Here is a 27,092-nt window from a genome sequence, read left to right on the forward strand (position 1 = left end):
CGGCCTTGAAGGTAAAAATGCTGGCATAGATGGCAAAGAGGTGTGTGCTTGAGCAGCCCATGTCCTTTTCCTGGGTAAGGCAGGTAAGTAACTCACAGCTGGCTGTGTGTATTTTGCCTGTCAGACTTCTCTTTAACCAGTGGTTCCAGATTTCTGGATTTGACAGAAAAAGCAAGAAAACAAGTGAAAGCCAGGTTCCCATAAAGAGCTGCAGCTTTTAATTTATGCTCCCTAAGAGCACACAGAACGTACCTACCATCTATTATCACCATCATTAAAGAAAATACTTCTGTTTTTTTGAGACAGAGTCTGGCTCTGTCACCCAGGCTGGAGTGCAGTAGTGTGATCTCAACTCACTGCAACCTCTGCCTCCCAGGTTCAGGCAGTCCTACCGCCTCAGCCTCCAGAGTAGCTGGGACTACAGAGATGCACCACCATGCTGAACTAATTTTTGTATTTTTTGTAGAGGGGGGGTTTTGCTTGAGCCCAGGCCAGGCTCGAAACTCCTGGGCTCAAGAGATCCACTCACCTCAGCCTCCCAAAGTGCTGAGACTACAAGTGTGAGCCACCACGCCTGACCTAATAAATACATTTTAATTCTCAAAATAGGAATGACATCATCTGAATCTGTTAGTCCCAGCCAGGCACGGTGGCTCATGCCTGTAATTCCAGCACTTTGGGAGGCCAAGGCGGATGGATTGCCTGAGCTCAGGTGTTCGAGACCAGACTGGGCAACATGGCAAAACCCTGTCTCTACCAAAAATACAAAAAATTAGCCCGGTGTGGTGGCGCATGCCTATAGTCCCAGCTACTTGGAAGGCTGAGGCGAGAGGATTGCTTGAGTCTGGGAGGCAGAGGTTGCAGTGAACCAATATCACACCACTGAGCTCCAACCTGGGTGAGAGAGTGAGACCCCGTCTCAAAAAAGAGAAAAAAAAAAAAAAAAAAAGAAGAAGGAAAACAATTATTCCCAAGAAAAGATGGTCAATGGACTTTATGCCAACAAATAGATATTCCATTGTCTTTTTTTGTTGTACTGTGGACTAGTAAAAATGTCACTCTAGGAATAACTCTGCCTCTAATCTCTCTGAATCATTTGAGGGCAGAACCAGAAGAAATGGGCCTTAGGTGTGGCAGGAGGGAGTTAGGTTGCAGCCAAGAAAGAACACTTTTTGCAGGTCTTTAAAGAATAGGTGAGCCTTACATGTGCTTAGGAAGTGAGGGTTGCAGAATCAGCTCCATGGGATGGAGGGGCCAGTAACTCTGGGTCCCACCCTGGAGAAGGGCAGAGCAAGGACATTGCCTTGAAGAATTTATTCTCAGAGCCACCAAAGTAGTCTTGGAACCTAAATAACAGCTCCCATCAGGCAGCCGTTTTCTGCCCAGAGTTCAGTGGAGATGCGATGGGGTTGCATGGCAGTAGGGGGGCTTCGTGGGCTTCTACTCACCCCTCACCCTAGGGAGTTCATGCAGTCATCCACCTTGGGGCTGAGTGGAGTGCCAGGAATGACCCTTGAGGAGGATGAGGACAGGAAGAGAATGGCCACCCAGGAGTGTTGCTTGTTCCCCGCCTGCCGCCTAGGGTGTACTGGGCCAAGGCTCTGAGTGGGCAGGCCTGGCTGGCCATGGCATCATTGGATATGCTGTTTGCCTGTTTCTCTACCTCCTTCCATCCTGGGTGCAGCCCAGGACTCAGAGCCTTCTGTCCCCGTTCTCCCAGAAAAGGGCTCAGGGCCAGGTGGGTGAACACCTGTTCTGGTGCAGCATGCTCAGCACTGGCCATGGGCGTCACCCTAGTTTGGAACTGGCCACTTGCCTGTTCTGTGACAGAGAGTGGGGTCAGAGGGTGTAGGGAGACCATGGTGGGGAAGAGGGAAGGGTCTGGTCTCACCTGCCCCATCCTAGTGGTGGGGATCAAGGCCTCCACAGGTAAGCTCACATCCTCTGGGGTGGTGGCATCTTCTGACTCCAGCCTCATTGTACTTCTGGGGAGGCTGAGAGTTGGTACTTCCAGATTTAGCTGAAAGGCACAGACTTACTCACATTTTAATCTTTGAGTTTTACAATGGTAAATCTGAATCCCTTTAGGTTACAAATGCAGAAACAGACTAAGGCAAAGGCAATCCTTTCTCCTCCAAGGTCACTCTGGTTAGATGGGTCTGGAGCCCCAGTTACTAGACACTGTCATTGTTCTGCCCCCAAGTCCTTAAAGAATGGTAGAACATGACTTAAACCACCTGCTAAGTACAAGATTCTAGGCTGGAGATGCAAAGGTTGCTGTCCTCAAGAGCTTTTTATCAAACAGGTAAACTTTAGGGCAACGCGCAGATGCTGGAAAAGGGTGGATTTGCCTCAGAGTCTGTGCATGCTTTCTAAGATGCTCCCCTCCTTTTCATCCTCTGATGCAGGGAGGGAACCCTACCTGAAGAAACACCCTAAGGCCCAGGGGTAGATCTCGGGTGGAGCGATCACAGATGGGAAAGCCCGGAAAGAAAAGGAACAGGGTTGTCAATAGGCATACCCCAAACACCCCTCCCAGAAATGCCCTAAGGGCTCAGCCCAGAAATGGACCTCTGCTGCCCTCTAATGGCAGAAGGGCAGCCTCTGGCACTACCTACTGGGGCCCCACCTTAAGGAAAAGGGGATGTGAAGGACCCTTCTGCCCTCTCCCCTTTTATTCCCCTTCCGTCTTATGTTTCATCTCCTGTGGTCTCTAAAGCAGAATCTTCTCTTTTTTTTTGAAATGGAGTCTTGATCTGTTGCTTAGGCTGGAGTACAGTGGCATGTCGGCTCACTGCAACCTCAACCTCCCACGCTCAAGTGATTCTCCTGCCTCAGTCCACTGAGTAGCTGGGATTACACGTGTATGCCATGACGCCTGGCTAATTTTTTTGTATTTTTAGTAAAGACAAGGTTTCACCATATTGGCCAGGCTGGTCTCGAACTCCTGACCTCAAGTGATCCGCCCACCTTGGCCTCCCAAAGTGCTGGGATTACAGGTGTGGGCCACTGTGACTGGCTCCATCTGTTCTCAAGCACCCCTGGCTGCCCCATTTCCTGACCACTACCCTCCATCCCATCATCTCCCCAGTTTCCTTTGTTGCCTGGGTTCCAATTCTGGTACCCTGGTTCCTGACCCTGCCAGAGTTCTGGTTCCGGAAGGCCCCCCATAGGTGCCTTGGGCCTAGCTCTCACCCGGGCCCAGGGCAACACTGAAGTCATGGGCAAGAGCATCCCCCAATACCTGGGGCAACTGGACATCCGCAAAAGTGTAGTGAGCCTGGCCACAGGCGCCGGGGCGATCTACCTGCTCTACAAGGCCATCAAGGCCGGCATAAAATGCAAACCGCCCCTCTGTACCAACTCACCCATCTGCATCGCCCGTGAGTGTCCGGGCCCTGGGGAGAGGGCTCTGCCCCAGGAGGCACCTGCTCCCGAGGCCTCTGCTGTGGGAGGGCCCAAAGGTGACACCTCCAAGTTCCTCTTTCCTTTGTCTTTCTCTTCTCCACCTTCCTCAAGCCCACCCTGCAGCGTCCTAGGCAAGGCCCTGCTAGAGATGCTAGCTCAGGGTCCCTGGATCTCACTCAAGTGGATCCTCAGACTCATCTCGCAGGTCTCCAAATGCTACATTTCCTCTGGCTCGCAGGATTCCACTTCTCGGAAACTTGGTGTCAGCAGCTCCCTGCATTTTCTGCCCCAGGAACTTGAGGCTTTAAGGAAAGGGAAAATTGGAGGACTTACTATAGGCCCAGAGCTTCCACTAGTCCACATGTTCTTTTGTGCAGAGTAGGAAAATGAGCCCCTTCTGCAAGACTCTTTATTGCCATCTACTGGAAGATCATTACCATATACGGGTTATGATAAAATACTACTTGTTACCGCCAAATGCCAGACAGTTGTTAGAGTAAATGGACAAATCTATGATGGTACGTTATGGACAATACCACATTAGATAGGGTGCCCTTGTGCAGTAAACATTCGTTCAACTGTACATGGTGGTCCTGCATATGGCGAGAAGGCTTCTCCGAAAAGGCAAGGCAAGGCAAGGCAAGGCCGGGCGCGGTGGCTCACGCCTGTAATCCTAGCACTTTGGGAGGCCGAAGTGGGCGAATCATGAGGTCAGGAGCTTGAGACCAGGAGCTCGAGACCATCCTGGCTAACACGGTGAAACCCCGTCTCTACTAAAAAATACAAAAAAATTAGCTGGGCGTGGTGGCAGGCACTTGAAGTCCCAGCTACTCAGGAGGCTGAGGCAGGAGAATGGCATGAACCCAGGAGGCAGAGCTTGCAGTGAGCCGAGATCGCGCCACTGTACTCCAGCCTGGGTGACGGAATGAGACTCTGTCTCAAAAAAAAAAAAAAGAAAGAAAAGGCAAGACAGCCTTGTCCCCAGGTCTCTGTCCCCCACTTCCCAACCCCATTCTTTCATCACTTCTGAGTCCACAGCCTGAACTGGGCTGGGGTGGCTGTCTAGGCCTGGCAGTCGAACGAGAGCGGCACGGGCGGGACTCGGGTGAGCTCCGGAGGCTCCTCAACTCTTTGGAGTGCAAACAGGATGAGTACGCCAAGAGCATGATCCTGCACAGTATCACTCGCTGTGTGTACTTGCTGGAGGCTGAGGTGAGGGAAGGGAAGCAGGAGGTCCCCCCTAGCCGGCCCGGCCCCTGGGGGTTACGGCCGATCCCTGCCCCTGGAATGGCCAGACTGTATCCTGGGACCTCTCTCTGGCTGATAGTGGGAGGGGTATGCTGAGGGATCTTGGTGACGTGGGGGTCAGTGGGCCCAGAACACCCGCTTCTCCTGCCTCTTCCATCTCTCCCCACGTACTCCAGGCCTCTGCTTGTACTACGGATGACATCGTGTTGTTGGGCTACATGCTGGATGACAAGGACAACAGTGTCAAAACCCAAGCTCTGAATACACTTAAAGCTTTCTCTGGCATCAGAAAATTCAGGCTTAAAATCCAGGTGAGCCTAGGGATGAGTGGTGGGGCTCGCAGGATGCCTATAGTCCTTAAGTCCTTTAATTGCCATAGGATAAATGGGCATGTTCCAGAAGTTTGTTTGGGTGTGAATTTGTAACCCAGAAATAGGTGGGAAAACGGTGGTCAGATTCCCAGCAGGGTCATGAAGGCCTTTGAATTTCAGGATGAAACTGAATTGAGGCACTAGTGGTATCTCTCCACCCCAAATAGAAGGACCCCCGCTACCCCACAAGCTCCCTGCTACTGCCACTGCCACGTTTTTCTGACACCAACCAATTCCCAACACTGGCTGGGTGTTCAACAATTCAATTCAGTTCAGACACTATCCATAGTTAGAGCAGACCTCACAGGTTAAGTGCTGAGTCCCCCAAGACTTCCCCCCAACTTCAGGTACCAGTCATAGGTCTGACTTCCGACTGGCCCACTATGAATTCGGGGGTTCCCACAACTCCCTTTTTAGATTTAGTAATTTGCTAAAATGGCTCCCAGAACTCAGGAAAGTACTTTACTTACTGCTACTGTTTTTCAATAAAGGACACAACTCAGGAACAGCCAAATGGAGGAGACACATAGGGCAGGGTGTCAGGGACGGAGCTTCCAGGCCTGTTCCCAGACCAAACTGAGGGTCGGGCTGCTATTGCTCGTGGCCCAATAACGAGATGCAGATGAACTGGGGAGGAAGAGAGTTTTTATTTCTGTAACCGGTTACAGGGAGAAGGCCTGGACATTATCGCCAGACCAACTCAAAATTACAAAGTTTTTCAGAGCTTGTTACCTTCTAAGCTATATGTCTATGTGTAAGTGTGCATTTATCTAAAGACATAAGTGATTAACTTCTTTTAATCTATAACTAAGGTCTGAGTCCTAAAGACCTTCCTCTGAAGCCTCAGTAAATTTACTTAATCTAAATGGGTCCAGGTGCTGAGGTGATTACCCTTATTTTGTTTCCTGCTAAATGAAGGAGTTTTGAGGAATTCCTTCAGACCCCCAATAAACTTGTTTGTGGAGGCCTGGGGAGCTTCCTCAGACCCCCAGTAAAACTTGTTTAATCCTGAATGGGTCCCATTAAGAATTCCTTCATTATTTTGTCATGCTTTAAGGTCCAGGAAAGGCCTAAGCAAAACTCTTGGTGGGCTTTTGTTACATCCCAGCCTTTGTGTAACGGCACTGGCTTTTAACATTTAACTTAACCACGCAGTCAGCACTGAAACAGTTGTTATGGAGGCCTGCCACAGGCCCACTTCAGGAGCGCCCTGCTGTTCCCAGTACCTCCATGTGTTCAACAACCAGGAAGCTCTTTGAACTCCATTGATTAGAGGTTTTTATTATGTAGTCTTGATGAATTAAATCATGTCCAGCTGCTCACCCCTCCCCAGAAGTTGGGAGCGAAGCTGAAAATCCCAACCTTCTAATCATGCCTTGGTCTTTCTGGTAACCAGAAGCTATCCAAGGGCCCTGCCTGGAGTCACTTCATTAGCATAAGCTCTGTTGTGACCAAAAAGGGTTGGTTTGCAGTAACAAAGGACACTGCTGTCACTCAGGAAATTCCAAAGGTTTCAGGAGCTCTGTTCCTGGAACTAGGGACAAAGATCAGATGTATTTTTTATACTCCATCCCCTGTGGCTGTGTTAATCGGAGGTTGGTGTCAGGGCCAAGGATACCTTCTCCATTTCTCCATAGAGAAAATGTAAAATACCACATGTCACTTCCCCCTTTCCCTGCTATTATACCCCCAAACTTATAGTATCCACACCCATCCTCCCTGCTTTCCTGCTGCTGCCATGAAAAAATGGCTTTCTCCTGGTCTGTGGCCAGTGATAGTCTCAATCCTGCCTCCCACCCCTTCCTTAAGGGCCTCTCTGATTGCTTATGCTCCCCGTCAGCACGCAGTAGGCTCCAACCCCTCCCATCTTACAAAGCATAAACCAAAAAACCTCTTCCTTGACCTCCACATCTCTTCCTGGCAAATAGTCTGTCTCTCCCAAATTAAAAACAAATGAAATACGTAAAACTCGCAAATATCGTATATGTGTAAGGTAGAAGGAATAACAATAAAACAGAACATGCCCAGGCCAAGAAATAGAGCACAGCCCCCTCCCCCATCTCAGCTGCCCCCACCAGAGGCAGTCATTGCCCTGCATTTTGTTTAGCAGTTCCGAATTTTCTTTGTAGTTTTACCATATATGTATGTGTCCTTGCACATTCTAGCAGGGCACAGCAGATAATAAAGAGGTAAGATATAGTCTGGTATGTTTTTAAGCTTCATGTACATGCAAGTAGATGGTTTCTGTTCTGTGGTTGGGCAGCTCTGCCTCCTTTTTTTTTTTTTTTTTTTTTTTTTTTTTTGAGGCAGGTCTCATTCTGTTGCTCAGGCTAGAGTGCAGTGGCGCGATGTTGGCTCACTGCAGCCTTGACTTCCTGGGCTCAAGCAATCCTCCACCTCAGCCCCACTAGTAGCTACGATTACAGGTGTGCACCACCATGCCTGGCTAATTTTTGTATTTTTTGTAGAGACGGGGCCTCGCTATGTTTCTCAGGCTGGCCCTGAACTCCTGGGCTCAAGGGATCCTCCCGCCTGGGTCTCTTTCACCGCTCTGTGGCAGTCTCTTTCGTGACACTCTGCCACTTGCCCGTTGGTAGACATTTGCATTGTTTCCAGGTGCTTGTCACACTCACATTATGCTGTGAACATTCTTGTGTTCATTTCCCTGTGTGCCTGAGAGGATTACAGGGTGTGTACGCAGGCGTGGAATGGTTTGGTCAAAGGGTATGCCCAACTTTTCCAGGAGAGTGGTATCCATTTTCACCCCACCAGCCCTGCACGAGTTTTCTGTTGTGTCATAACCTCACAACATTTGATAATTTCGCGTTTTTTTTTTTAAGACAGAGTCTTGCTCTGTTGCCCAGGCTGGAGTGCAGTGGCATGATCCCGGCTCACTACAACCTCTGCCTCCCAGGTTCAAGCAATTCTTGTGCCTCAGCTTCCAGAGTAGCTGGAATCACAGGCGTGCACCACCACGCCTGGCTAATTTTTTTGTATTTTAGTAAAGACAGGGTTTCACCATGTTGACCGGGCTGGTCTCAAACTCCTGGCCTCAAGTGATCTGCCTGTCTGGGCCTCCCAAACTGCTGGGATTACAGATATGAGCCACCGTGTGTGATCCACATTTTACTTTTTGGTATCAAACTTTTTTGGGGAAAAACTTCTCTTTACATGTATCCTCAAAATATGCACAACTATGATATATCAATAAAAGCAAACACACAAAAGAATAAAAACAGATTGAGAAACAAACAGAAAAATATACCTGGAGAGATCTCTGCTTGCTGCCTTATCCCTCAGCCTTCTCAAGTGCAGTGGTGCGATCTTGGCTCACTGCAACCTCCACCTCCAGGACTCAAGTGATCCTCCCGCCTCAACCTCCCTAGTAGCTGGGATTACAGGCATGCATCAATACCCCGGCTAATTTTTGTACTTTTTGTAGAGGTGGGGTTTTGCCATGTTGTTCAGGCTGGTCTCAAACTCCTGAGCTCAAGTGATCCACCCGCCTCAGCCTCGCAAAGTGCTGGGATTGCAGGTGTGAGCCACCACGCCTGGTCAGGTTGTGATTCTCAAGCATATTATAATCACCTGGAGAGCTTGTTAAAAGCAAATATTTTGGCTGGGCATGGTGGTTCAAGCCTGTAATCCCAGCACTTTGGGAGGCTGAGTTGGGCAGATCACCTGAGGTCAGGAGTTCGAGACCAGCCTGGCCAACGTGGTGAAACTGTCTCTACTAAAAATACAAAAATTAGCCAGGCGTAGTGGCGGGTGCCTGTAATCCCAGCTACCGGGGAGACTGAGGCAGGAGAATCACTTGAACCCGGGAGACGGAGGCTTACAGTGAGCCAAGATAGCACCGTTGCACTCTAGCCTGGGCCACAGAACGAGACTCCATCTCAAAAAACAAAAAACAAAACAAAGATTTTGGGACTGCATGCCCAGAGAGTTCAGTTCAACAGGAGAACTTTTTCACAAATCCCCCAGGAAATTCTGATGCAGGCAGCCTGAGCCCCTTTCTTCCTTTTCTCCAGTGTCTTTTTCCTGAGGGCCTGACCCCTGGTTTCTTTTCAGGTGAAAGTAGTTACTCCTTGGTCTAAATTTCCATCTAGCTGTGCCCTTCTGGATCTCTGCAGCCTGTGGGCTCCCCTGCCTTCCCCATGGCCAGCTGCTACTAGGCATATCCACTTAGATGCCCTCCAAGTTCTCTAACCCAACATATCCAAAATGGAGCTCACCCCATTCCCTAAATCAGCCCACTCTCTCTAGGGGGCTCTTGGACCATCAGGCTCTTTGGGTCTGCCTCAAGGCTCTCAGCATAAAGTGCATGATTGGCGATGGGCTGCACCTCCTTGCCCTAACCCCAGCAATGTACAATGCATGCTTTGCGCTCTCACATGCTCCCCTGCTGCTGTTCCCTCATTCTAAAACCCTGTCCCAGACTTGCTGACTCCCGCCTGTCCTGCAGGTCTCCACGGTTTTTGAGGGGTAGGGGAAGGGAAGAGCAGGGTACTGATGGGAGTGCTCACTTCCACTCCAGAACTCTGCTTACTTCTTACATGGCTCATAAAGGTGCAGCTCGTGAGGTTACCTGTCTTTGGTAATACCTCTAGGTCTAAGCATCTTACTTTTTTTTGAGACGGAGTTTCGCTCTTGTTGCCCAGGCTGGAGTGCAATGGCGCGATCTCGGCTCACCGCAACCTCCGCCTCCTGGATTCAAGCGATTCTCCTGCCTCAGCCTCCCAAGTAGCTGGGATTACAGGCATGCGCCACCACACCCGGCTAATTTTTTGTATTTGTAGTAGAGATAGGGTTTCTCCAAGTTGGTCAGGCTGATCCCAAACTCCCAAGCTCAGGTGATCTGCCTGCCTCGGCCTCGCAAAGTGCTGGGATTAAAGGCGTGAGCCACCGCGTCCTGCACGCATCTTGCATCCTAGGACCCAAGATCCCTTTATTCACTCAATAAATGTAATATTGAACACTTTGTGCCAACACGCTCTCTAAGTACAGGAGAGAAAGCAGTAAACAGAACAGGGAAGATCCCTGTGCTTGTGGAATTTATATTCTAACATGGCAAGGCAAGCAATACACAAATAAGTAAAATATATAGTGTGTTTCATGTGGTAAGTGCCATGGAGTAAAATAAAAGTTGGGGAGTGGATAAAGGAGACTGGGTAGGGGTGATGTAGTTTTCAAGAAGAAAATCTTGAATCCAGGAGGCCTGTAATCCCAGCTACTCAGGAGGCTGAGGAAGGAGAATCACTTGAACCCAGGAGGTAGAGGTTGCAGTGAGCCGAGATCACGACACTGCATTCCAGCCTGTGTGATGGGAGTGAGATTCCATCTCAAAAAAAAAAAAAAAGGGGAGAAGAAAATCTCTTGGGATGTTGGGCTTGGTGAAGAGTTCATGACACCAAAAGCATGATTTATAAAAGGAAAATCAATACATTGGACTTTATTAAAATTAAAAACATTTGCTCCATGAAAGATCCTGTTAAGAGGATGAAAAAAGCTGCAGACTGGGAGAGTATAATTGTTTTTTTGTTGTTTTTTTGTTTGTTTGAGATGGAGTCTTGCTCTGTCACCCAGGCTGGAGTGCAGTGGAGTGATTTCGGCTCACTGCAACCTCCGCCTCCTGGGTTCACGCCATTCTCCTGCCTCAGCCTCCTGAGTAGCTGGGACTACAGCCATGCACCACCACGCCTGGCTAATTTTTGTATTTTTAGTAGAGATGGGGTTTCACCATGTTGGCCAGGATGGTCTCAGTCTCTTGACCTCATGATCTGCCTGCCTTGACCTCCCAAAGTGCTGGGATTAGAGGTTTGAGCCACCGTGCCTGGCTGGGGGAGTAGATTTGAAAATCGCATATCTGATAAAGGACTCAGCTAAATTATATCAAGTCCTTTCAAAACTGAATATTAGGCTGGGCATGGTGTATCATGAGGTCAGGGGTTTGAGACCAGCCTGGCCAGCATGGTGAAACCCCGTCTCTACTAAAAATACAAAAACTAGCCAGGTGTGATGGTGGGCACCTGTAATCCCAGTTACTCAGGGGACTGAGACAGGAGAATCACTTGAACCTAGGAGATGGAGGTTGCAGTGAACTGAGATCACGCCACTGCATTCGAGCCTGGGTGACAGAGTGAGACTACGTCTAAAAACAAAAACAAAAACAACCCTGAATGTTAAAACAAGCAGTCCAATTAGGAAATGGGCAAAAGACATGAACAGATATTTCACTGAAGAGAATATATGGATGGCAAATAAGCACATGAAACCATGTGTAATATCACCAGCCATTAGGGAAATGCAGTGAAGACCACGCTGAGATATTACTGTGCACCTATTAGAAGATCTAAAATCAAAATTAGTGACAATACCAAATGCTGGCAAAGATATAGAAAAACTGGATCTTTCCTATATTGCTGGTGGGAATATAAAATGGTACAGCAGCCACTCTGGAAAATAGTTTGGCAGTTTCTTTCAGAACTAAACATACATTTACCAACCAGCAGTTGAACTCTTGGGCATTTATCCTAGAGAAATGAAAACTTACATCTGCACAAAAACCAGTACACGATTGTTGATAGCAGTTTTATGTGGAATAGACCCAAACTGGAAACAACCAAAAATGTCTGTCAATAAGTGAATAGTTAAACAAACTGGTATAGCCATTACCATGGAATGCTACTTAGTAATAAAAATAAAAACGTAATATTGATATGCACAACAACTTGGATGGCTCTCAAGGGCATTATGCTGAGTGAAAAAAGCCGATCTCAAATGATCACATAAAGTGTGATTTCATTTATATAATATCCTCAAACTTAAAGGGTCATATATAGAGATGGAAAACACAAGTGGTTGCCTGGGCTTTGGGCTGGGGGAGCAGGTGGGAGTGACTCTAAAGGGGTCTCTTGACAGAGATCTTTGTGGCAATGGGACAGTTCTGGTGGGATAATCTGTTGGCTGCAGTTGTGGTTACACAAATATATGCATGTGCTGAAATGACATAGAACTATGCACACATATTGCACCAACACCAATTTCTTAGTTTTGAAATTGTACTATAATGCAAGATATGACCATAGAGGGGAACTGGGTGAAGAGCACTGGGACCTCGCTGTACTATTTTTGCAACTTCCTGTAAATTTATAATCATTTCAAAATAAAGGCCGGGCGCAGTGGCTCATGCCTTGTAATCCCAGCACTTTGGGAGACCGAGGTGGGCGTATTACCTGAGGTCAGGAGTCCAAGACTAGCCTGGCCAACATGGCGAAACCCCGTCTCTACTAAAAATACAAAAATTAGTTGAGCACGGTGGTGTACACCTGTAATCCCAGCTACTCAGGAGGCTGAGGCAGGAGAATCGCTTCTACCCGGAAGGCGGAGGTTGCAGTGACCCGAGATGGCTCCACTCCATCCTGGGCAACAGAGTGAGACTGTCTCAAAATAAATAAATAATAAAAAACAAAATTTAAAAAACGAAAATGTGTGTTACACATGACAATGCTATAGAGAAAAATAAAATAACAGTGGGGGGTGGTAAGGAAGGCTGGGATGGGGGTGGTTAGAGAAGGCCTTACTGAGAAGGTAACATTTTAATGAAGTCTTAAAGGAGGTGTGAGAGTGAGTTGTGAGTCTCTGGGGATAGAGTGTGCTAAGCAGAGAGCACAGCCTACGCAAACACCCTAAGACAGGTGTGTACCTGGCATGCTCACAGAATGTGTAAGAGGCCATTGTGATGGGAACCTTGGTCATGAGGGAGAGAAGAGAAGATGGAGTCCAAGAAATAGTAGGGAGAGCAGGGCAGATCACATTGGACCGTATGCCACTGTAAGGACTTTAGCTTTTACGCTGAATGAAATGGGGGCTCTTGAGCAGAGGAGTGACATGTCTAACATGTCAGCTGCTCTGAAAGTAGATGCAGAATGGAAGCAGGGAGACAGGAGGCTATTGCAGAAATCCCGGTGAGATGCCAGTGGCTTGAAAGAGGGCGGTAGAAGTTGGGGTGAGGAGAAGTGGCTTGAATTTTGATAGATTTTGAAGGTAGTGCCTACAGGATTTTCTGAAGGATTGGAAAAGGAGTGTGAGAGAAAGAAAGGAGTTGAATCCAACAATTTTTGGCACGAGCCACTGGAAGGAAAGTGTAACCCATAGCTGAGACGGGGAAAGCTATAGAAGGAGCAGGTCTGGGGATGGGGGAGCGTGTTAACTCTGAGAGCTCTGTTAGACATTCAGGGAGAAAAGTGGAATTGGCAGCTGCATATATGAGTCTGGAGTTCAGGGGAGGGGCAACATAGCTGGAGCTAGAGACATAAAGGGGAGAATCACTAGCATGTGGATTGTATTTAACACTGTGAGTCTGGATGATACCGGTACAGGAGTGAGGAAGGTAGAAAAGAGGAGGTTGGGCAGAAGAGCTAGGAAAGAAGTCTGTAAAAAAAAAAAAAAAAAAAAAAAAAAGCCAAATAAAGAATTTCAAGGTGTGGGAGTGGGTCACTGGGTCAAATGATGTTGAGAGTTAGGGAGAATTGTCTATTGAGTTTGGCCCAGGGGACATCCATGGGGAGAGTGAAGAGTAAAGTCAGATACTGGGATAGTGGTGATCACCTGTAAAAGTAAGCCCTTTTGTTCTTCCCCACCCTAGGAACACTCCATCAAAGTACTCGAACTGATCTCCACCATCTGGGACACAGAATTGCACATTGCGGGCCTCAGACTCCTCAACAACCTTCCGCTGCCCGACTATGTGCATCCACAGCTGCGACGGGTGATGCCTGCCTTGATGGAGATCCTGCAGTCAGACTACATCCTGGCACAGGTGCCTGAGGACCATGGCCAAGGCCCTGTCTTGCTGACCAGCCCTAGCACAGCACTTAGAGAGAGGAGCAGAGGTTCATGTCTTCCTTGCTCAGGCTCAGACTCACCTGCCTTCTCATGCTTTACTCTTTCCTTTATTCAGGTGCAAGCCGTACGACTGCTGAGCTACCTGGCACAGAAGAATGACCTTCTCTATGACATTCTCAACTGCCAGGTGAGAAAGAAATTGAAGAGGGGCTGATGAATGGCAACTCAGGTATAGGGGGAGGGAAGAATCATAGCATCTCCAGACAGATTTACCCCTGATGAGTTGTTTTAGTTATCTTCCTGCCTCTGCACTAAATGCATTGAAAATCATCCCTGTTCTGTTCCCTGCAGTAGAAGGAGATGCCATTTTGTTGGGAGAGGGATTCCCCTTTTTTTTTTTTTTTTTTTTTTTTTGAGACCGAGTCTTACTCTGTCGCCCAGGCTGGAGTGCAGTGGCGCGATCTCAGCTCACTGCAAGCTCCACCTCCCGGGTTTGTGCCATTCTCCTGCCTCAGCCTCCCGAGTAGCTGGGACTACAGGCGCCCACCAGCACGCCCAGCTAATTTTTTGTATTTTTAGTAGAGATGGGGTTTCACCGTGTTAGCCAAGATGGTCTCGATCTCCAGACCTCATGATCTGCCCACCTCGGCCTCCCAAAGTGCTGGGATTACAGGTGTGGACCACTGCGCCTGGCTGGGATTCCCCTTTGAGGAGTTTCCTGAACTCTGAGAGTTAGGGACACAGGAGACAAAACAAAAGTTAATGTAGGTATTTTAATATTGGGGGGAAATTACTATGGTAAAGAGCCTTATTAGGGATAGAAAAAGTTACTCTGTGATAATCAGTGGTTCAGTTCACCAGAAGAGTAGGGCAACTCGAAACTTGTATGCACCTAATAACATAGCCTCAAAATATATATGACAAAAATTGAAAGGAGAAATTGACAAATATACCACTACAGTGGGAGATTTGGAATATTTTTACCACTCTGGCAGCAACTGATAGATTAAAAAACCAAAACTAGTGAGGATATACTCTTAGTGAATAACACAAATAAGCTTGAGCCATTAGACATACCCAGAACAGTCTACAAGGATTAAATGCACAGCCCTCTCAAGCGCACACACAATATTTAAGAAGTTACACACTAAGCCTTAAAGTTTGTCTCAACAAATTTTCCAGAATGAATATTATCATATCACTCTTTTTTTTTTTTTTTATCACAAGGCAATTAAGTTAGAGGATAATAATGAAAGAAAAACTAAAATATTACTACATACCTGAGTCTGAAATTTAGGCATGTTTGGGAGTTTAGGCAATAGGAGTATACAAGAACAAGAATTTTATAACTTGCCTAGGAGTTTATTCTCATTTTTTCTCTATTCCCATCACAGGTTCACTCCAACTTCCTAAACCTGTTCCAGCCCACACAGCCAGGGAGTCTCCTGTATGAGGTACTGGTGTTTGCTGAGCGGCTGAGTGAGGGCCGGAACGCACCCCACTACCGCGCGGTGAAATGGCATTACAACGAACAGTCCCTGCATGAATCCCTCTTTGGGGAAGAGTCGCGACTGGCAGACCGACTGCTTGCCCTGGTCATCCACCCTGAGGAGGATGTTCAGATCCAGGCATGCAAGGTCATTGTCAGCCTGCAGTATCCCCAGGACTTGAGATCCCGGCCCTCCTCCTGCCAGCCCAGTCGTTCATACTTTAAAAACACGGAATAAAATTAAGGAGAGCCAATAAATGAGTATGGGATAGAAACTTGAAGTTTCCTGAAGTTTGATTGTCTGTCGGTGGCCTTCCAGGGCTGGATGGAGATTTCATTCAGCATAACTTCTGCTCCAGAGTGTGGCACAGCATGGGCTTATCTCCCAAAGCACATCCCCGCTTCTATGTTTGGGGGACTGGCTCCCCTCTCCTCCCTCCCTTCCTCTCTCTCTCTCTCTCTTTCTTCTTTCTTTTTCTTTCGATGGAGTCTTGCTCTGTTGCCCAGGCTGGAGTGCAATGGCAGTGGGGGGGGGGGGGTGGGGGGGGGGGGGGGTGGGGGGGGGGGGGGGGGGGGGGGGGGACAATCTTGGCTCACTGCAACCTCCGCCTCCTGGGTTCACGCCATTCTCCTGCCTCAGCCTCCTGAGTAGCTGGGACTACAGGCGCCCACCACCACGCCCAGTTAATTTTTGTATTTTTAGTAGAGATGGGGTTTCAGCATGTTGGCCAGGCTGGCTCTTGCTGCTTTTCAAATCAGTGTGGAGCCATTGCTTTCAGGGGGTTGGAAGAAGGCAGGCTTGGGGATTGAAGCCAAAGATAATCAACAGGATACAGGATAGCATTGGGTTAATTAGGATGGGCGAGGCTATGCCACAGTAACAACACTCGCACCTCAGTGGCTTAAACATGGCAAAGACTAATTCTTGTTTACACTGCATGCCCATTGCAGATCAGCGGTGGGGGTGGAAGGGCAGGCCTCTGCTTCACAACAAACTCACACAGAGACCCAGGCTGAGGGAGGCTTCTTCATTGTGTTTCTACAACTATTACAGAAGGACAGGTTACGTGGCAGTGATAAATGTCATCACTTCTGCTCACATCTCATTAGCCAAAGGGAGTAAGGAAGATCATTCTTTCCACGTGTCCAAGCAAGAACTGATGATACTTGGTGACAGCATTAATGACAGAGATCTGGGGCATACTGGGTCAGAAAGGGAGCTCTGGAATCAGAGTGCTATCTTGAAGTCCCAGCTCTGTCACTTACTAACTGTGTGACCTCAGGGAAGCCATTAAACCTATTCAAGCTTCAGGCCCCTCATCTGTCAAATGCATATAATAATAGTACTGATTTCATGAGGCTGTTGGGAAAAAGAAAGGGGGATTGTATGAGTTAAAGAATGTAAGCCACAGTGTTCTGCATGCATTCCTCAAAGATGGGCTCTGAGGAGCTATGAAATCATCACTGAGAAAGCCGGGCGCGGTGGCTCATGCCTGTAATCCCAGCACTTTGGGAGGCTGAGGCGGGCAGATCACCTGAGGTTGGGAGTTTGAGACCAGCCTGACCAACATAGAGAAACCTTGTCTCTACTAAAAATACAAAATTAGCCAGGTGTGGTGGCACATGCCTGTAATCCCGGCTACTTGGGAAGCTGCAGCAGGAGAATTGCTTGAACCCAGGAGGCAGAGGTTGCAGTGAGCCGAGATTGCACCATTGCACTCCAGCCTGGGCAACAACAGTGAAACTCCATCTCAAAAAAAAAAAAGAAATCATCCCTGGGGAGGTCCTTGGAGAGTGTTGCCTCCAGCGTTTCTCCAGTCTCTTCAGGTTATAGGCACTGGGGAGTCCTGAAGTCCTCCATGAAGCACCCTGAAAAGTCATTGAAACTTAAGCTTTGGAAACCAGAACAATGGTGTGAGGAATATAACGCCATAACCACGAAGTTTCCTGAAACAAGAAGACTGTCAAACCAAATATGGTCACCTGGCCCTTATTCATTGTTTTATCTGTGAATCCTTGCTGGGAAACAGTAGGGATTGCTAATGGTTTAAGAAAATGCTAGGCCGGGCGCAGTGGCTCAAGCCTGTAATCCCAGCACTTTGGGAGGCCGAGACGGGCGGATCACGAGGTCAGGAGATCGAGACCATCCTGGCTAACACAGTGAAACCCCGTCTCTACTAAAAAAATACAAAAAACTAGCCGGGAGAGGTGGCGGGCGCCTGTAGTCCCAGCCACTCAAGAGGCTGAGGCAGGAGAATGGCGTAAACCCGGGAGGTGGAGCTTGCAGTGAGCTGAGATCCGGCCACTGCACTCCAGCCTGGGCGACAGAGCGAGGCTCCATCTCAAAAAAAAAAAAAAAAAAAGAAAATACTATGTGAGAGAAACCTAATGTTGGAGCTATTCCCAGCCTGAGTCTGCTCAATCTAGGACAAAGAAGCTGGTCCAGCCACGGGCTCCTGGTGTTCTTCAGAAGTAGGATTTGAAAACCAGTCTCGTCCAGGACCAACCCTGGCATGGAAAACAAGCCCAAAAAGGAAAAGTGACTTGCTCAAGGTCACATGACTGGTCTAGGGCAGAAATAGGATTAGAACCTCCTACTACTGAGCTTTTCTTTTCCCCTCACATGCTTTGATCCAAGCCCCCTAAGAGTGGGTCATGGATTCTAAGCCAAAACCTATGGAAATTGAGGAGGATCTTGATGCTTCTGGATTTTAGAGGCCAGTTTAGGACTGAAGTACTTAAGGAAATCTGTCACCACTTAATCCCTGGCCCAAGGTCATATCACTCAGGTGGAATAGGGAGGGTGTTTCTTGATGAGGATGGGCTGATGGGAAAGAGCCAGAGCCTATAGAGAGGCCAGCCCCGTCACTGTCTCCCAGAATGAGTGGGCAGTCACTACCAGATCTGAATCAGCACCCCTTGTCTCCCTCCTGAGTTCAGGCCTGAGGCTGCTCCTTCTTGCTGCTGGATACACTGCAGCCACCCCAGTGGAACTTGTCCAATGCCAGCATTGCCTTTCGACCAGCTACATGTGTGCCCGTGTCACCAACAAGGTGTTGGGCATCACTTTCAAATTCTCCTCCCCACCACATCCACCTCGTTCCCCCATTTCCATTGCTACTGCCCTGTCCTCCACATCAGGACTTGCCTACTTTTTTTTTTTTTTTTTTCTTTTTTTTTGAGACAGGGTCTCACTCTGTCTCCCAGGCTAAAGTGCAAACACGGCTCACTGCAGCCTCAACCTCCCAGGCTCACGTGATCCTCCCACCTCAGCCTCCTTGGGTAGCTGGGACTACAGGAATGTGCCACCGTGCCCAGCTAATCGTTTGTATTTTTTTGTAAAGACAAGGTTTTGCACGTTTCCCAGGCTGGTCTCAAACTCCTGGGCTCAAGCAATCCACCCTCCTCAGCCTCCCAAAGTGTTGGGATTACAGGTGTGAGCCACCACACTGGGCCTGACTCTTCCCCCTCCTGGTTTCCATCCTCTCCAGCCCTACACACTCCAGGCTAATTTTATAATCCCACATGGCACCATTCTCAAAAACCTTCAGGGGCTCCCCATTGCCATGGTGAAATCTTTCTCAGCCTCAAAGCAAAGTCATGTGATCTCATAGGTATAAATGTATTCTCAGCAAAAGGTTGAGTTTTGTCCTCAAAGATGTGGTCACTGGCCCCCCCCTTTTTTTTTTTTTTGAGATGGAGTCTCGCTCTGTCGCCCAGGCTGGAGTGCAGTGGCCGGATCTCGGCTCACTGCAAGCTCCGCCTCCCGGGTTAATGCCATTCTCCTGCCTCAGCCTCCCGAGTAGTTGGGACTACAAGTGCCCGCCACCTCGCCTGGCTAGATTTTTTTTGTATTTTTGGTAGAGACGGGGTTTCACCGTGTTAGCCAGGATGGTCTCGATCTCCTGACCTCGTGATCCACCCGTCTCAGACTCCCAAAGTGCTGGGATTACAGGCTTGAGCCACCGCGCCCAGCTGGACCCCTTTTTTACATGACAAAACCAAATGAATTAGCTTTGCATTCAAGGCCCTTCACAATGTGATCCTCTTGCCTGCCTCAAGCCCACTGTGCCAAATCTCTGCTCCAGCCAAACTGGAGCAAACTAGTCATTGCTGCCCTAATCATACCATGTGTACTTTTGCTCCAAACGTGTTCTCTTTTTTTACTTTAAATTACTATTATAAAAAGAATATGCCTCCAAACTTTTTTTTTTCTTTTTTTGAGACAGAGTTTTGCTCTTGTTGTCCAGGTTGGAGTGCAATGGCGCAATCTCGACTCACCGCAACCTCCGCCTCCCGGGTTCAAGCGATTCTCCCTCTCAGCCTCCCAAGTAGCTGGGATTACATGCATACGCCACCACACCCAGCTAATTTTGTATTTTTAGTAGAGACAGCATTTCTTCATGTTGGTCAGGCTGGTCTCAAACTCCCGACCTGAGGTGATCTGCCCGCCTCAGCCTCCAAAATGCTGGGATTACAGGCATGAGTCACTGCGCCCGGCCTACTTTTGATACAACTTTCCTGCTGCTTAGAGTGCTAGAATGGCCTTCCCTCTTCTTCCCACTGGACTGTGCCTTCTAGTGTCATCAACGTTGACGTCCCACTGCAGCCGAGATCTTTTTTCAAGCATACCAGCCTTTGGTGCATCCTGCAGCACTTCTCATCTGAACCTCTCACTTGGCATTTGGCAAATTAAAGCTTGAATCTTACATACTTTGTACTTTTATTCTTTTTTGAAGTAGGACATATGTTTTTGTTTGTTTGTTTTTGAGACGGAGTCTCACTCTGTTGCCCAGGCTGGAGTGCAGTGGCGTGATCTTGGTTCACTGCAACCTCTGCATCCCCAGGCGATTCTCCTGCCTCAGCCTCCTAAGTAACTAGGATTACAGGTGCCCATCACCATACCCAGCTATTTTTTTGTGTTGTTGAGATGGAGTCTTGCTCTATTGCCCAGGCTGGAGTACAGTGGCACGATCTTGGCCCACTGCAAACTCTGCCTCCCAGGTTCAAGCAATTCTCCTGCCTCAGCCTCCCAAAGTAGCTGGGATTATGGATGTGCACCATCATGCCTGGCTAAATTTTGTATTTTTAGTAGAGACCAGGTTTCACCATGTTGGCTAGGCTGGTCTTGAACTCCTGACCTCAAGCGATCTGCCTGCCTCGGCCTCACAAAGTGCTGGGATTATAGGTTTGAGCCACTGTACCCAGCCTGCCTGCAGTAGGACATACCTGACTGCTTATCAAAGCCTTGAAAAGGCTGCTCAGGGCAGGCACATGATAGCAATCGGCTGATGGTAATGAAAGGAATTGGCAGTGGGCAGATCAGATGGGAGTGGTGTATTAGTTATCTGTTGCCATGTAACAAATTATGAGAAAACTTGGTGTATCAGTCTGGGTCTGATCAAGAGAGAAACCGCATAGTAATTTAACAGGAAATTTGAATATGATTATTAAAACAGGGAATTGGAGTAACAAAGAATTGGTTAGTAAGGAGTTATGAGAACCCTATGGAATAATGAATAGCTGGCATGAGGTGCAGCTCCTACCTCCCAAGGCTGAGATATAGCACCCAAGAAAGAGGTATCCTCTCCCCACCCAGGGCTGAGATCCAGACCCTGTTGAGTAGAGCACAGCCCACAGCTCACTAGGTGGCAGAAAAGTCACTGTACTGTCATGCCAGTGGAACTTGCCAGATATATGCCCTCTAGGATGCCAGGGAAAGCTCTTCCCCAGGGAGATGTGGAACTAGAGACTTTCCACTACGGAGCTAACTGAGTGGGGTGCAGGGGAAGCTGCTGCTCACTGGGTCCTGCTGGTCTTCATGTGCTGCGGGAGCCGGCACTGGAGAACCTGTGGGTGCTGCAGGAGCCTGATGCAGGAGAAGCCACATGCACACAGGTGCTATGTGAGGCAGAAGTTGGAGCCATTCTGCTTACGCTACAGCCCAAGGTGGGCAGTGCCAGGAGAAGCTGCTAGCCTCTGGGTGTTGCTGGCTACTCCAGAAACTGAGCACTGAAAGCTGTTTGCACAGTAGGAGCTTGTCAATCAAGCACACTGGAACCAGGAAGCAAAAACCTCTTCCTCCCACAATGTCTCTCCAGCTCCCTTCCTCTTAGTCATTTAAATATCAATAAACATATGTTACCTCTCACAGGAATTTGAGAGCATCTTGACTGGGTGGTTCTGGCTCAGTCAAGCTGTGGTTACAGTTATGCTTTTGCCAAGGACTGTTGTTATTTGAAGGCTTGACTGGGGCTGGAGGATCCCCTTCCAAGACAGCACAGTTATGGGACTGACAAGTTGGTGCCAGCTGTTGGCAGGAGGCCTCAGTCTTCCTACACGTGGGCATCTCCACAGGGGTGTTTGAGAGTCTTCATGATGTAGTAGGACGAGCCGCAGACAAAACTCCTTAGACACCGAGTTAAAGAAGGAAGGGGTTTATTCGGCCAGGAGCATTGGCAAGACTCCTGTCTCAAGAGCCGAGCTCCCTGAGTGAGCAATTCCTGTCCCTTTTAAGGGCTCACAACTCTTTAAGGGGGTCTGCGTGAGAGGGTTGCGATCAATTGAACAAGCAGGGGGCACGTGACTGGCGGCTGCATGCACTGGTAATTAGATCGGAACAAAATAGGATAGGGATTTTCACAGTGCTTTTCTTTTCTTTTCTTTTCTTTTCTTTTCTTTTCTTTTCTTTTCTTTTCTTTTCTTTTTTTTCTTTTTGAGACAAAGTCTGGCTCTGTCGCCCAGGCTGGAGTGCAGTGGCGCGATCTCAGCTCACTGCAACCACCGCCTCCCGGGTTCACACCATTCTCCTGCCTCAGCCTCCTGAGTAGCTGGGATTACAGGTGCCGCCATCATGCCCGGCTACTTTTTGTATTTTTTTTTTAAGTAGAGATGGGGTTTCACCATGTTCGCCAGGATGGTCTCGATCTCCTGACCTTGTGATCTGCCCGCCTCGGCCTCCCAAAGCACTGGGATTACAGGAGTGAGCCACCATGCCCAGCCTCACAGTGCTTTTCTATACAATGTCTGTAATCTATAGATAACATAACTGATTAGGTCAGGGGTCGATTTTTAACTACTAGGCCCAGGGTGTGGCACCGGGCTGTCTGCCCGTGGATTTCATTTCTGCCTTTTAGTTTTCACTTTTTCTTTCTTTGGAGGCAGAAATTGGGCATAAGACAATGTGAGGGGTGGTCTCCTCCCTTATTCCCCACCTTTGAGACTCTCACTCAATAGTGGGAGTTCTCACTTTCATTTTTACTACTCATGTCTTCTTGCAAGACAGATCGATAGTGATTCATATAGTACACTTGTGCTGAAGCATTTTGGTGAACTAAGGTAGTGATCAAGCTTTTTTATCATTTGAAGAAGTACAGGTAGCAAACAACGGGGCAGTAAGCAGGTTCCTATTACTATTATAACTCTTATTATAACAGTTTTAAATCCTCCTAGCGCTGGGAACCATTTTTCCAAACATGGCCCCAGGATCAAATCCATGCCACACTTGCACGGGCACATGTGCCAGTTTTGTCATATCTCTAACTATATCTTCAACTACTTGCCCTTGATTATGTATGTGTAGGCAGCAATTAGTAAGGTTAAATTTCCTACAGACCTCTCCTTCAGCTGCTAGCAAGTAGTCGAGAGCTAATCTACTTTGATAGATAGCATTTCTCATCTGAGTTTCTTGCCTGGCCAGAATAGTCAAGGCTCTGCCAGTTTTATTAGTGATTTTTTTTTAAGACAGCTTGTAACCGCATGATTCGGTTGATCATGTAAATGGGGGTCCAACATCCCCACGAGCCATTTTGTGCCTAAGTCGCAGGCCTATAATATTGTATGATTCTCTCAGGGGGCCATTTATCATTTTTTCAATTTCCTATAGCTATGCTTCTCTTCTTGTGGGAAGCATAGACAGGGAAGCCCAGGAGTTCACCCGTTTTTATGGGCAGTAGGAAGAAAGATGGTTTAATAGTGCCAATAACACAACTACCTGCCCACTGGTCAGGTAATTTGGCATAAGCTCTATGCCCACATATCCAGTATAATCCAGTGGGGGCTGTCCAGTCCCAGTGGGACTCCGGGTGGGTCCACACGGTTTGCAACTTTGGGAATTTACTAAATGGATTTCTCTCTGTGTGATTTGAACTCCGCCAAGTGACTGTTTTTGTGGTACCATTGCACAGTTTCTGTCTCAGGCAACTAAATCGTCCCACAGGGTTAGTAAATTCTTTTCCTTCTCTAGCTATGCAATGTTGTCCAATAATTGAGGCTTTTAGGACCCAGAAATTATCAGGGTGATTCTTTTGAGCCAGGAATTCATCAGGAACTGGGTCTGTAGGTACTAATTCTCGGGCTTGCCATGGCCATTGATCTCTTATTACAGTTCCTCCACATACATAACATGAAGTGACATTGAGACACTGGGCTACACACTCAACTAATTGCAAAAACAAATTTTTTGTTTTTCCTGGAATTCCTGGTACTGGCACATTTAGTTCATCATAGAAAGTTTGAAACACTGGCTCAGGAGAGCGTTTGTAAACTTCTCCTCAAACCAAGATATTTACTCGAGGATCCAGTCTGGCCCCATCGATTCCTAAGGTCACACACTCCCGTTTTTTCCAGCGAGGATCAAGGGGATTGGTTATTACTAGCTCTAAGGGGTTACATTGTCCTTTAGTACAGGGAGGGCCATTTTTTCCTTTCTGAAGGTGGACTGGATCCTTTTCATTTTTTTTTTTTAATCCAAGTGGCCTAAATGACATAAGACCAGTATTTACATTTATTTCCACACAGTCCTAATTTATGACGGATGGACTTATTTTCTGCCATATAGCCTCTTTTCTAATTAAGAGAACCACATCTTATTCCTAACTTATTACTATTAATGACAGCACAGGCATCAAATTTTAAGGTGACTTGTTTGGGCATCCCTTTTTCTTCTGTTTTGGCTAACACTTTACTCGCATCATTTATGAGCCCCTACCAGCCCTCAGTCTTTAATCTTATTTTTAAAACTGTGGTCATGGGAGGCTCAGATGGGTCATAACACACATCAGGTTGGTCATTTCCTGGGCTACATACCTTGGATAGAATAACATTATAAAAACAAGTTCTTTTTAGAGTTCAGTACACTTATAATAACCATAAAATAATAGGACCATAGCAACCTTTGGTCCTACCTCAGTGACTTGATGTATACACTGGGAACAGTCCTCAGTCTGAGGAAGGTCAGTTGAAGTCCTTACTGTAAAAGTCCAAATTTTAAGGAAAATGAGTCCTGCAATGAGTTTTCTCATGCTTCGGCCGTGCGTGGACCAGTCAGCTTCCGGGTGTGACTGGAGCAAGGCTTGTCATCTTCTTCAGAGTCACTTTGCAGGGGTTGGCGAAGTTGCTCCGGTCCATGTACCGCTTACAGTCTACTCATGTTCAAGGATGGTCTCGGAGATTGGGCCTGCTAGAATAAACTGAGTCCAGCACCTCTACACAGTTATGTTCAACTGGGCTCTCTGATACTGGGAGCAAGGTGGCGGGGTTTAGGGTGTTGCAAACTTCAATGGTTATGCGGAGATTTTCACATAGCAAGCTTTGGTACTTGGTTAATCTAGCATTTGTCAACCAATGATGTCCTTTGGTAGTCATTAAAGTTACCACAGCATGGGGGCCTTTATATTCAGGTTTTGCCTAACGGTTAGTTTATCTGCTTCTTGTGCTAACAGGGCCGTTGCTGCTAGGGCCCTTAGACCTGGAAGCCAGACTTTGGAAACCCTAACTAGTTGTTTTGAGAGATAGGCCACTGGCCTTGGCCAGGGCCCCACAGTCTTTGTTAAAACTCCAACTGCCATTTTTTCTCTTTCTGACACAGAGTGTAAAGAGTTTTGTCAGGTCAGGTAGCCTCAGGGCTGGGGCCAACATGAGTTTTTCTTTTAACTCATGAAAAGCTCATTGCTATTGGTTGTAATAGATGTAGTTTATCTAATCTACATTTTTGTTAACTGTCACCCATAAAAATATTGACTCAAATCCTGCAGCTATTTGATTTCAAGCTTTAAATTGATCTGGTATTCCTCGTGGGAATCCAACTGCATCTAAGTAGACACGAGAGTCGAAAGACCCATAACGGGTTTCTCTCGCTTTATGATGTCTTATTTTTTTCCTTCTGGTTGATGAAATGCCAGGGTGAAAGGGATAGCCAATTAGACTAAAGCACAAGTGCCACTCCAGTTATTCGGCAGAGTGCCCAGTAAAGGTCCACCACAATACCACCACACATCCTCTCAGGGATGAACAAGGGCTGACTGATTGATAAGGTCTTGAAAATTCTTAAGCTCACTGCATCCTTTGAGGTCTCCAAGGAACGCTAAGTTTCCTCCCTGTCGTGAGAGACACGAAGTGAACTTAGTATTGGGAGATGGAGGCTGGATGGCCCTCTGGGGCTGACCTGCAGGGTGCTGGACTTTGGGATATAACAGAGAGAGCCTGGCACGACTTATTACTCCAGGCTGTAGAATCCTGGAAAAGAGCTACCATGCAGCCCACACCTGGTCGACTGGAGGACCACCTTAGTGGAAAGGGGACAATCTGGGCCTCTGGCCTGCCATGAACACAAGCATAGCAATTGCTTTTGTTTAATGTGCAGATGGAATATATGATCCATTTTAACCAGGCATTTGCATCTTGGTATCCTGTCTTAATTGCTAAAGTTTGTTTTAAGTCTTTAACTTCTATGATCCTCTAGTAAAATGAATGTATGATTTTAGAAAATTACAAAAACCGGTTGGGGAAGTCCATCCTTGCTCTTTAGTGGTCCACAGAACGTTGGACCAACTATGGCATGAAAGCCCTACATCGGGGGGCAAGATTTCTGGCTGGCACTGGAATCTTGATCGAAATCTCCCTGGATTAAATGGTCCTAGTTTACTAATGCCGTCTGAGGAGACTCAGGAAGGACAGAAGTACTTTCTGAAGTAGAGGGCTGTCTTTGACTTGGCAAGTCCCCACAGGGCATAACAAGGCAGGCATTAAATGCAATCGTTTGAGGCAAAATTGACTTGGTTATGTTAATAACTAGATGGTCAGCAACAGAATGAGGAAAGAAGAAAGAGTAATAGAACAGACGAAAATAGTTAAATTTTTCTTAGCTTTAGTTTGGTAGGGTTTTCGCCTGGGACTATGGCCCACAGCTCTGGAGCGGGTGGCGCTTTCTTGACTTGGGTGTGATGAGTCCATCCTTTTTTGCTGTATGAACGGCAGTCTCGGTGGTTAGCAGCACAAGGTAGGGTCCTTCCCAGGCTGGCTCGAGTTTTTCTTCTTTCTACCCTTTGATGAGAACATGATCTTCAGGCTGGTGCTGGTTTACCGGAAATTCTGGGGGTGGTACATGTGCTAAAAGACTTTTAGTTTTTGAGAGAAAGGAAAGTGGAAGATAAACCAAGTAAATAATTGTTAAGAAATTGACCTTTTGTTTTAAATGTGGGGACCTTGGCAGTGGACTTTATAGTCCTTAGTGCCTTTTTACTGAGAAATTTCCTTTAGCACCTATTTTTATTAGTTTTTAAACCAAAGAAAGCCGAATACGATTTTATATTTAACAATGCTTCTCGGCCGGGCGCGGTGGCTCAAGCCTGTAATCCCAGCACTTTGGGAGGCCGAGACGGGTGGATCACGAGGTCAGGAGATCGAGACCATCCTGGCTAACACAGTGGAACCCCGTCTCTACTAAAAAA

The 27,092-nt window shown here is 47.5% G+C and overlaps 1 protein-coding gene across 2 annotated transcripts; it reads left to right on the forward strand.

Annotated features, from left to right (window-relative positions):
* The first annotated feature begins 90 nt into the window (after positions 1-90).
* On the forward strand, positions 91-19,985 carry ARMC12 (armadillo repeat containing 12). Of its 2 annotated transcripts, XM_050787796.1 has the most exons (7): positions 91-3,383; positions 4,475-4,620; positions 4,833-4,967; positions 13,675-13,848; positions 13,990-14,061; positions 15,269-15,328; positions 19,614-19,985. In XM_050787796.1, the coding sequence occupies exons 1-7, from the start codon at positions 3,221-3,223 to the stop codon at positions 19,746-19,748; spliced, it is 885 nt and encodes a 294-aa protein (XP_050643753.1). In that variant the 5' UTR covers positions 91-3,220; the 3' UTR covers positions 19,749-19,985. The 2 variants fall into 2 exon arrangements, with proteins under 2 accessions (XP_050643753.1, XP_050643752.1); XM_050787795.1 differs by lacking the exon at positions 19,614-19,985 and having other exon boundaries at positions 15,269-15,644.
* Positions 19,986-27,092: the final 7,107 nt, after the last annotated feature.

This window comes from Macaca thibetana, chromosome 4 (genome assembly GCF_024542745.1).
Source record: "Macaca thibetana thibetana isolate TM-01 chromosome 4, ASM2454274v1, whole genome shotgun sequence".
NCBI classification, from domain to species: domain Eukaryota; kingdom Metazoa; phylum Chordata; class Mammalia; order Primates; family Cercopithecidae; genus Macaca; species Macaca thibetana.

Bases quoted from the DNA above. Each gene is read 5' to 3' on its own strand.
- ARMC12 (XM_050787795.1), top strand. From the start codon at position 3,221: ATGGGCAAGAGCATCCCCCAATACCTGGGGCAACTGGACATCCGCAAA. The intron at 4,968-13,674 runs GTGAGCCTAGGG...TCCCCACCCTAG, and splicing joins AATTCAGGCTTAAAATCCAG to GAACACTCCATCAAAGTACT. The intron at 13,849-13,989 runs GTGCCTGAGGAC...TCCTTTATTCAG, and splicing joins CAGACTACATCCTGGCACAG to GTGCAAGCCGTACGACTGCT.